This window comes from Rhopalosiphum maidis, chromosome 4, assembly GCF_003676215.2.
Source record: "Rhopalosiphum maidis isolate BTI-1 chromosome 4, ASM367621v3, whole genome shotgun sequence".
In the NCBI taxonomy this organism is placed as follows: Eukaryota; Metazoa; Arthropoda; class Insecta; order Hemiptera; family Aphididae; genus Rhopalosiphum; species Rhopalosiphum maidis.
The window spans coordinates 16,958,868-16,971,594 of record NC_040880.1 but is presented as its reverse complement, the minus strand read 5'-3'; the positions used below and the strand labels follow the sequence as shown (position 1 = coordinate 16,971,594).

The 12,727-nt window shown below is 28.1% G+C and overlaps 1 protein-coding gene across 5 annotated transcripts in view; it reads right to left on the bottom strand.

Moving 5' to 3' along the window:
* The window catches only part of LOC113547854, a 148,772-nt gene that overhangs the window by 52,870 nt on the left and 83,175 nt on the right, over positions 1 to 12,727 (bottom strand). For 3 of the 5 annotated variants that reach the window (XM_026948391.1, XM_026948392.1, XM_026948393.1), the window contains one exon: positions 120 to 240. In XM_026948391.1, the coding sequence (XP_026804192.1) occupies positions 120 to 174 (55 nt within the window). In that variant the 5' untranslated portion in view covers positions 175 to 240. Of the gene's footprint in view, positions 1 to 119; positions 241 to 3,348; positions 3,369 to 10,774; positions 10,792 to 12,727 lie in introns of those variants that run through there. The other 2 variants (XM_026948394.1, XM_026948395.1) reach the window with 2 other exon arrangements.

The window sequence follows — 12,727 nt, the reverse complement described above, 5'->3', positions numbered from 1 at the left end:
GATTTAATGGTTAGTTATTTGTTTTTAATATATTAGCAAATAAACACTTCTGCATTAATTATACTTAGATTTTTTTTACTATTAACAAATAATATAGAAATTATAATAATCATCATTACCTGAAGACACTGCAACAGGCCAGATGGACAGTATTAACATCAGCCAATACGTCATGCTTGTTTTTATATTTAACGTTGTTTGCTAGTCGTCTGTTTCGGTATCATTATCATAACGCTGTCCCTGGAAAGAAAAAAATTATAGGTACTTTAATTTATTTTTTTTTAAACTGAAAATTGTTTGCATTAGATATTATGTATTATTATGGATGCGATGATTCGATGAGCATTTACTTTCCATGTCATCTAGTTTTACATTAACGTAAACAATAATTTTAAACTTATTTTTTTTCCATAAAACGAATATACATTTTTATATACTCCGGTGAACTGGTCGGTGTACGGTCCAGTTATTGTCGGTAAATATAGTAAGTAATTACGCGTTTTATTTTATATTAAAAAAAATAAATTATAATATTGAGTTATGCCGCTTCCGTCTTGAAACAATGAAATTAATGAACAACAGACATCATCATCTGAACTAAATATATAGTTGCACGCGGTCTGCTGCAGCTGCCAGCAACTGTGAAAACTTCCCTCTGTGGGATCGAGACAATTAAAATAATATTTTATGCAAGAACTCTCGATCTTTTGATAGAAACCCGATTTAAAAAATTATTTTCTTCGATATAATATATTATTGTCGTTATAGCCGTTGCAGCCGAAGCAACTTTTAGCGAATCTATTACATCCGAATTAATTAAGCCGATATACATAATATAAAGAAACCAGCAACCCCCTACACCACCACCGAGTCGAGATAATTAATTTCAGTACATTTTTTGCTTTCCCCTTCAACTTTTACCCCTTTGGTGTTTCTGACCAATCGACCAATCAACCGAGTCGAAATTCATTTTACGAAATAATATTCTCCGGGTCCGCGTTAATTGAGTTACACGAGCTTATATAAAGCCATATATAATATATACGCGCACAGCGCATTACTCGCCGACAGCCACATAAAGAATAATCATCGGCCGCCGTTTTTGGCAAATGTTCGCGCTCGTGTGTGTGCGTGTTCGAGAGTATTCGCGTATTATAGTCGTTGCCTTTTCCTTTACCCCGCTGTCGTCGTTATAAACGCCGCCAACACGCCTCGGGAATCTAATGGAATGTCAATTAAGCCGAATTAAACGTGGTAGACCGCTCGGCTGACGGGTCACGCACTACAGGCACATACACTCGACGCATTTACCCTCTCCACTGGCATAAATTCAATGAAAGACAATACCGCCATGCAATGACTGACGAGCTCGATCGGAAGTGTGCACGCGGCTTTGGCGTATCTATATGCATTGGCGAATCTTGGATATATATATATATATTTTTTTTTGGGGGGGGTAAAATGTATTATGATATTTTAATATTTTATTGTATCATATCATTTTATAAACACATTTTTTAGGATTTAATGTTAGGCCTTTAAAATATAATATAAGTGGGGAGGGGTCCGAGGGCCTCCTCCTTGAATGCGCCATTGCGACACTGTATTGGTATTGTATAATATGAATACAAGCATCTGTCGTACACAGTAATAAACAATAATAATATGGACTATGTACCTACGTCATTTAGTAAGTTGAGATGTGAATGGTGAAACATTTATTTTGACCATTCTAAAATACTCTCTTAGAATCAATTAAGTTTTTGAAAAATATGCTTTCGTATATAGTTCAGAATGCGTATTAATAAGCCAATGATTGTTTTCCTTTATTTTATATTTATACCTATATGTAAAATATACATCAATATTTTTGAATTAAATAAAATATGTTTGATCAAAATCATATTATTATTATTATTATGAAGATGTATGATCATGAACGAGTTGATTGAATTCAGGTTACAACCTGGTTTGTTCAGTGCGAAATGGTGGTGTAAACAATTTTTTGACCGCACTATAAAAGTTTAAGAATAATAAAATTACGCGACAAAATGGATTTATAAATCTCATATATTGTATGCTTAAGCACAAGAAGAGGTCTTGACAGTCAAACAAAGTAAGATAACATTGTATTGAACTGATTTATTTAATTAATAAAAGAGAAGAGGAACCCACTCTAATGTCACATGGAAATATATAGGGTTCTAACACCCATGTTAATTTTACTCTATTTACACCCGTGATGGCTAAATCATTGTGGCAAAACTCGATGGAATATAATAACGCACTTCGTACGGAAATTAGTCTTGTGTGCCACTTGTATTATAGGATATATAATAGACTCGTCAATTATAGGTCGGTACTTCGCAGCAAAACGATAATTATTATCGGAAACGAGACAATCGTGGTTAATATACGAAATTTGTTTACGATGCAGAACGATATAGGCGGTATTTAATATAATATCGCAACGGTTGTTTTTTTTTCTAGACTGTCAACTACAGGTCTTATATACAGTTATATATTAAATATCAATTATATCTATGAGATTTTTTCGTTTGTAATGTTGGGTCGAAATTATTACATGAGATATATATTGTATGTATATTAACAGTCGGATTGGTGACGAGTTTTGAAAAATAAAAATTAATTCACAACCCAATTATAGTATTATATAATATACAATTGACGGTTACGTATTGTAGTGCATCTTTTTGTAAATGGAATTACTGTACAACAGACGAATTGTATATTAAAGAAGCATTAAAAAAAAAAAAAAAAAAACATCGATCAAATTTATCATATTATATAGAGCATAACAAGGAAAAAAATTAAAAAGGAACGGCGAAGACGATAGCGGTAATAATAAGTAATAAATCGAATGAAAATTGGTGAAGTAGTCGCTTATTATTGATGGTGATTGGTGAGGTGTAGTATGTAGATGACGCGCGCAGGGTAGTATTGTAATTCGAATATGGTAGGTGTTTGTGGTAGTATGGCGTAATATACAATATAATACATATTATGATTATAAGGATTTCAGATTTTTTATTATAATAAAATGTAAAATAGAGAACAGTTTAAGTACAATTAAAATTTAAAACGTAATAAATAATAATAAATTAGGTTAATAATAAATACATGATTAATTTTTTTTTTTATAATTTAATATAACCAAAATACAGTATAGATAAAATAAGATAACGTTACCTATGCGTTTTTCATTTTTCATAAAATAGTAAATAACTGATGAACTACCATTAAAAATGTGTAATTTTATATCTACAGTTACCCAGATACCTCAGTCACTGTTATAATATTATCTTATTAATTCTTCAGATTCCTTACTTCATTTTAATACCTATAACTGGAGATATGCGTGGGTTATAACCCGTTGTCGTGTGATAAGTGCGAAATTTGTTCACTTTATATGTCCAATGACGAGATTCATCAGCAGATGCGCACGGGCGAGAGACCGTATCGTGCAGGTGTGCAACAAGTCTTTCACTCAAAAAGACACTCAGATGGTGGCCATGAGCAGACATAACCTGGTTGTATCTTCAGTGTATGTTTGAAAGACCGTATAAACGGAAGTTTTGTCAATTTATCGCTGTTAATATTGTAATTTATCAATTATATAATATATTATTACAAATGCTTTTCAATATCTGAGACAATAATGACGTTTTTTTAAAACATTTTTCTTTGTAAATGATTTAATATTAACATTGTGTATTGAACAATTTAATAATATCTTCAAGCAGTGGCGTACTAACGGGGGAGGGGGTTATCCTCAAACCCCATCACCGAAATTTTTGGATTTTATTTATTATGAGAAAACTAAAATTTCTAGTACCTGTAACCCCTTAAATATTTATAACTCAAATATTGAGCATATTTTAAAATAATGTCGAATCAGTGAATCAACTAAAACATGTATGACTTAATGAATTGATTTTAAGATAAATTGTTAACATCTTGATTTCTATCAATAGTATATTATATATAAATAAAATGTTTATTATTTTCGTGAATAAAAGAATTATTCTATATACATATATAATATAATATAATATACTACTGGCAAATAGGGCCGCATAATAATAATTACTCCACGGAGGCTTTTCGTGTCGAACGTGACAACCGTTGTAGTATTATTATACATAAATATAGCAGCAGCACACCTTCTTCTGCTGGTGGTTGGGCCTCCGGAGGGACCAGCCTCTGCATCATCCCACGCCCGCAGGCAGTAGTAGTGGTCTTGGAGTGGGTGGAAGGAGGGCCAAAGGCGCGATAAATAATTCATAGACACCGTTGAGTAGAGATGATGGCCTCAATAGTTAGTATGAGTTACTACTATAACTGTATGTTTAATATACTTACTTGTACATATCAAAAACGTCACATGATCCAGTTGACGTGTGATTGGTGTTGAGATTACGGACTTGGGAAATTGATTAACAATCTACAAAAATGTTTGTTTTCAATTGGTCACGACCAGTGGACAATTACGTGAAAAAAATTTATAACTGTAGTAAATAAAATAACTAAAAATATCACAATATACATTTTATTGGGGATGATTATTATTTTTTTATAACTTATTATTATTTTACCGTAACTTTAATATAATTACTTATATATTCCACACCATTGTGATACAGTGAAACGGTGCAACAAATTTGCATTTAGGTTCATTATTATAAGTATATAACCATGTCATATCCTATATTATACAGTAAGTCAAAAATTATACTATTATAGTTAACTGAGGTAACTGAGATAGTGCCTTATTATTTTTCGGTGATACGGGTTAAGTTAAATTATAATTTCTAAATTAGCCAGCCACCGGGCATTAAATCCATAAAATATATCAACCTGTTTGATGAATTGCATAATTAATAATACATTATTCAAGAAAATAATTTTGTCAAAAATTCATAGATTATACATTAGTTCAAAATACTTCAACTATCGATATCAATATTAATATTTATTATTTTAAAAATACAAATAAGACAATAATAAATTGGTCATTGAAGTTACTTACTATACATATTTATACAAACGTGTCTATAAAATATTATTATTATTTTTTGGATTGTAACTTATACATCATTTAATTTTAACTTATACAAGTTGTGTACGTGTAACTCTCTATCACTCACACAAGTTTCCTTTACCTACAAAGTTAGATATTCTTATCTTAATCAATATTGCTTACACAATTATATCTGTTATTATTTTACATGTAATATTATCACGACAATATGTTTGATAAAAAATATATACAATATCAGTTATTATATCAATATGTGTTTTTGTATTTTTGGTTTTATTGAACTAAATTGCATAGAACATTTTACATTTTAATTAAAATCATAATAATAATAATAATTATTATTATATTTTACAATGGAACACGTATTACATATAATATGGTAACTACCTACTTATAAGGTGAAATTTGGGTATCTACTAATTATATACATATATTTATATGTTTTAAATAATGAATAAATATATTTCATAAATACCATAGATTAATTTGATTTATTGATCCAAACGTATACTTGCGTTGGTGCACTACAGTCTTAAAAACATTATTTTATGTTGTTAGAACATTAAAATTGTTTTTTGAAAACGAAAAATATTATTACTAGTAAATGGATAAGGCGTATGACATGCCATAATATTACTTATTGCTGCTTTTATTACAAACATAAACCCAATTATTTTTATTTTTTAATAATATATTTGTTCGTAATATTATTTACTAAAGAATGAAATGAAACTGAATCTATTTTAAATACATTATTGAGATTGATGAAATCGCATCGTGCAAAAATTATTATAAGCTAATGTTACAATATTGATGTGTACATTTTATTACTCAATATAGTTTTTAATTTTTTATATTTACTACACCATTAAATATTGTAAACACACTATATTTCCACATCAATAATTATTAATGTACTTAATATACAAAAAAAAATATGTATAAATATCTTTTTATGTATAAAAAAAACTTTAAATCAAATTCAGTTTTACAATTGACTAGTCTAAAATCATTTTCACATGTAGGTCCAATAAAATATAAGACTGCAAGACTCTCAAAATGTTTGGTGAAATAAATCGGATTAAGATTTCTGAGAAATAAAAACAGTGATACACCAAATGCCGTCAATAAAATAAGACGTGCAGACACGATTGGACTGTCAAATTTATTGAGACCGATTTCAATAAGCTTAATAATAATACATAACATTTCCCCCTTCATGATTGACGTTCGTCAAATTGATTAGTCTGTAGACTGTACCAAAATACGTAATAATGATCGGGCTTTAGAAATGTTTAAACACAAGCGTTTAAATATTTATTGATACTAAACCAATAATGTAATTATTATTTATTATGCACCACCGCATACTTATATGCACATAATATAGGAAATGTAAATATTGAAAGTACATACACAGAGGATAATGCAAGTGTAACTTTTTAGCCAATTAAATATGTTTTATTTAACTAACTAACTAACTAACTGTAGATAAAAACGTACAGCAATTTAAAAGCAAACAATATAATTATGCAATATCATAATAGTACAAATTATTCAGTTATTTTCGTTACATAATTATTATTAGGTAATAAGAAAGAATTTATTACTTATTGATTTGATTTTGAAATAAAATTGATAATTACTATATTTTAAGAAATAGAGTACGTTTATATCTTTGAAATAATTGTAATATTTTCTGCTTCATTGGGCGAATTTCAATACCTATTTTAGTCAAAAAGTTATATGAAAATCGTTACTCGTTTAAAATTTGATAAAACGAATGGTAAAAAATCAAGTATCTACATCAATGATTAAGTAGGTATACTAATCAATGACTACATAATGTGACTTCTTTATGAAAATAAAATGTAATAAAATATTATTATTTGCATGATAAAAACAGAGCACAGAAATTATATTAATAAAGTGTTTTTTTTTTTTAATAATGCAATTAAAATTAAAACTTTTAAATATTAATTTTTATTACATATCTATGTAAAAAATATACTTATGAACATTAAATTCAAAACTAGAGACATGCCAAGGAATTTTCGATGGGGGGGGGGTATATGTTATAATAAAAGTCCGGATTAAATTCCATTAAAATCATAAAAATTGTATAATCATAAATCGAAAAAAAATTCTGAAATGTCCAATACCTATAAATAGTTAAAAACAAAAAAAATTAAATATTTTTAAAATTAGTTCATGTTTAGAAAATATTAAAATAAATATCTCTTAAAGTCTCTACTGTTATATTTTTTTTACAAAAAATAAAAAAATGAAATAAATTCTATTAAAAACTAATATTGGATAAATTTTCTCGTTTTTCCACTAGTTTTCAATTGTACTTTATGTTTTTAAGAACGTAAATAATCGAATTACTTTTTAACATACGATTAGTTCGAGTGCCTATGCAATTTTATATTATAGTGAATCGAAGTTAAATTAAATTGTAAATCATCTTTAAAATTAGGGAAATAGGAAAAAAATTAAAAATTAAAAATCTTATACGTTGATTATTTGTTTGTTAGACACTTTTTTAGCTTATTTTGCTCCTTATATAAATATTATCAAAATTTTGGTAATATATGTAAATTCTAAAATACGAGAACTTCAATTTTAAGTATAGTTATTGTTATTTTTCAAATGATTTTTTAGATTATATAGTGTTTGCCAATAAATATTTTTATAAATTGAAATTTGCTTCGACTCTTCTTTTTCTGTTTCTTTAATTTCATTTTCTTGAAAACCTATCGTTACTTTCTCTTTCTTCAACAAACATCTATGACAATACTGATAAAACTATTATCATATCGCTTTTGTCAACTATATCTAAATCTATATTGTTGAATGTTTAATTATTCTATTTTGTTATAATACATTTTACATACATATATTTACGCTCACTGTTGTACCTATTATAGTATTTAATATAATACGTCTTTTATTTTAAACATTTCACATTTAGTTATTTTCGTTGATAAAATATGACAATACTATATAATACTAAGATAAGTTTATTTTTATTATTTATTTAATTATAATACACGCCTTTCATAAATGGCATACAAACATAAAATATAAATAAATTTATATTTATCAACTTTCAATAATGTTTCCATTGATGAAAATTTAGTTATACAATTAGGACCAGCCACTACAAATAGTTTCCGTTATTAAGAAAACGGTATACCCACATGTGTTGTCTCTGTCTTACTAATGTAGATCATAACAAATTTTTGTTCAGCAAAACACATTTTGTGATGTTAGCTTTAATATTAAAGCCAATTTACCTATTATCAAACTTAAAGGTAATAATGTTATCTAGAGCATCTCATTTGCTTTTATTGTTATTTTAATTTTTAAGCGAGTTACGAGCAATTTAAAGTTTTAATATTTTACATAACCATAACTCACTTAAAAATTAATAAATATCAATAAATGCCTATGAGATTCTTTAGATAATATTCTTACCTTTAAATTTAATAATAGGTAAATTTACTTTAATATTAAAGCTAACATCACAAAATTTGTTTTGCTGAACGAAAATTTGTTATGAATCATAACTTATGATCTACATTAGTAAGACAGAGACAACATATGCGGGTATAACGTCCTCTTAAAAGGTGATAATATTTACATGACGTACTGCATGTGTATTCTTATGCAATTTAAAAGTGTCTAACATTAAGAATATCTCTACTTTTTAGTGGTGTTCATTTATAGAAGTTTCGCCGAGCTTATATTATGGTAGGCGACTTTAACTTAATGCAAAGCGTAGTGTGTACCGAAATAAATGTTCAAATGCCATGAACTTTACGTGAAGACTGCCATTCCATGAGACTTAAAAAAATATCGCTTTCAACGTTTTAGCGACATTCGGTTGCGAAAAGTGTGTTCGACCGGAACGTGAAAGGGAGGAAAAAGAGTGTTATTATAGGTCACAACTGCCGTTGGTTGTATATGTATAGTATACCTATATATTATATAAAAAACAAAACGAAAATGAACAATAATAATAATAAATATCAACCGAAAATCGATAAATTATAATCGGCCGGTAGGGTATATATTTTCATCTCTTAATTCCGAATGGACGTTCGTGAGTTGGAAAGTATTGACTACGATTCGAAACAAAGCCAGTGGCGCGGCAACAAACGACAAAGAGCTAGTATTATTGTTCGGAACTGCAGTATAGCTACTGTTGCAATGATGGCGGTGAGGGAGGTTTAGAAGAGCATTTGTCTCCATAAATTAATGATTCAACTTGTTTTCAAAAGTGTGTGGAACGGATGGGGAATATATATATATATATTATAGAAATATAGTAAAAATACCCTTTCTATATAATCACGTGGACGCGACCTGGACACAAGTTTGGAAATACTCGTCTTTCCGCCGAGTTCCGACCGGAATTTTCACATAAATAAAACTTCTTGACCATCTGAATAAATTATACAGAATGTTTATATACATATAAATATTGCGAAAGGCTAGTGGGAGGAGGAAAAAAGTTTCCACGCTGATAATATATATATATGTGTGTGTGTGTGTGTGTGTGTGAGAGAGAGAGACCATAAATCACTGTGAAGTGGATTTTTTTTCGTATTTATTATATATAATATATTACTCTTACTTTTTTTTTACAGACAGAGAAAATCCGTAGTTGCCGACGACGTATGAAACTATATCTGGTCGTGATAGCGCCTATACGGACCGACGCGGACGTCTCGGCCACGACCTACCGCTTAATGCTACGCGCTTCAGTCCGCCGATGTGTGAAATCGTGTGAAAAGTGTGAAGTGTGGGAAGTGCAAATATAAATCGAAGGAGATTATATCGCAGGATTCCCGGGCAATTTCCTGTGCGACGGGAGAGAAAACAAAACCCGAGACAGTGTTCGCATAACTTAGTATCGGCGCAGGTTTGGCGTGAGTGCGTGGAAAAAACGAACATTCAATACATATTTTATAATTAATATTATACTGTATGTAGCGAAGAGATAATGGAAGAAACGATTATTCGACCATAGAAGAAAAACGGCGTGGTCGGACCATCGAAGATGGATTCTGTCACCATAAAAGTTTTGAAGAATGGCCGGGTAAACATCCCCTCCCATGTCTCTCTAAAAAATACGATGATTATTTACAGATTACTACATAGATTATAAACAGTACCATACAGTTTATTAAATTATTGATGGTACTAAATGAAGATTTTGATTAATTAATATGTGTACGTTTATATAACTGACTAGTAAATATAGAATAAAAAAAACGTCATTATTGCGCAGATTACCAATAAAAACTTAACGTATACATCAACGATAAATTATTTAACGTAATGTTACTTAATATGCTATTCATCACTGTGTGAAATATATTTTTAGAAATAAATGAATTGACAACATTAATATTTTTCAATAGTTATAATTATAAATATTTCCCTTAAAAAATAATTTACTCGTCAAAGAACTTTTAAAACTTGACCACGACAATTTTTAAATATTTGCAAGTGCAAATTTAAAATTTGTAAGGTAATCCATTCCATATTAATTTAACATTCAATTAATTCAATGTATTTTTTTTTTAACCAATTTTGTTTGCCTACATATTTAACTAATTTAAAATTAGGTAAAATTTTTTATTATACCAAAAGAATAAGGTAATTTTAGCTATATTAAATAGAAAATGAATACGTACATACTTCATCTATTAAATATGTATGCAAAATGCATATTCGCCGAAAACCCGTTGTGAATTTGACAGCGTAACATTAGTAGACATTAGTCCTACTCATCCAATAAATTTGTTGGTACATTGTTTGGCATTGTTGAACAACTATAAAAATTGTCTAAACTTTATTTTCGCCAGTGGGCTAATTTGAACTTTTACACTGCAAAGTTCACGATGCCATCGCAACTGTATTCTAGAACATTTTTTAAGCCATATAATATGTTGTTCGATTAAGTTTAAAAAGCTCTATGAAGCATTTTTTTTTATGTAAATAAGAGAAAGGTGAATTATTAGTATTAAATTTATGCTTACAAAATATAAATAATTCTACACATTTTGCACGAAATCTCAGCACAAATAATAACTTGAAAATTAAAAACTCCCCAAGTATTGAACTAATTTTCCGAAATATATACAAATTACCAATTTTTGTGCTTACAAATACATACAATAATTAATTAATGACTTGGTATAATTATTGATAAAACTTAAATTAAAAAAAGGTGAGCTGGGACCCTACGCACCACTGCTGTACAGTAGATATCAAGTTGGATTCATTGTAATAAATGTGTTAAATTTGAATTCAGTGATACAGGTCTATGAAATAAAATAAAATGAACAATTATTCTGAACAGTTAAACTATACTTATAGTATACTTAGTAAATTTCATAATATTTATATTATATTATTGTTATTTTTTTGACTCAATACTACTTCACGTTAAGACAGTATGAATAGGTTATGAATTAGGTTATAAATAGGTAACTTCTAAAAATTAAATATCTACATATTTTCATAATTATTTTGAGTAAAAAACAAATCATAATATACGTATTGGTAGTTTTAGGTCTAAAAATAATGTCTTTAAATTAAAACAAAATAATGAACATTATTCATGTAATTTATTCAAATTTTAACTTCAAATATTTTTTGAATTGTACAATTATTATAGTAATAATTACTGCTCAGGATATTGGGTGAAATTTCAAACCATGGCAATACAAATTAAAAATTTTAGATGTTTATAAATAACTTAAAAACATTCAAAATATTTTTAAAATTGTTTTATGTATAGAAAATGATAATATAAACATTTGGTAAATATTCAAGTACGGTTATTTGTTTTTGAATCATTTTTTTGAATGCTGGTTTTGCGTAAACATTCCTGTTTTTCTTTAATTTTTTTCTTGTATTTTCTGATTACTAAAAGTGCAGAACATTATTCCATTTTGACCTTCTATAACACTCATTATATTCAATTTTATTCTAAAAACAAATTCAAACTTTAAAACCATAGCACTTTTACTGCCCCAAAAACCACGACTGAAAACATACATAAACTATACAATAACCTGGTTTAAAATAAATTGTTCACAGAGATTAAAATATGTATGCACCTAAATTACCGGGTATGTAATTACACGTATATAGTTTTAAAGCTCAAATAATATAGATTAAAATTGTTATTTTAAGAAGAAAATTCGCAATCGTGAAAAATACATGTTGCACAAATATAACTGAAATTATTAATTATTGTTCTGATTAATGGTGTGTGAACTATATTGAAGTTTTGTTCAAAACGTGTTCCACGTAAACCAGAAGTTTGTAAGTAAGACGATGCGATCACTCATAATAATATATATATTACGATTAGGAAGTATATACACTTACACGTTACACAAAACAACTACTCAATTGGATACTAATATATATTTGAGGATTCTGAATCTACTTCTACATAGAAATAAAATCTATTTAACCTCTAAAGGCCCTCTATGTTAAGTCCAATGATTATTACGTAGATTTGAAAGGAAATTATACTATTTTAGACTAACAATTTGTTCCGTAGACAATAATATTTATCATGTTTATATTTTGGTAAACCTTTTTTGTGAACAGAATAATATGATTTTTCAAGTTATA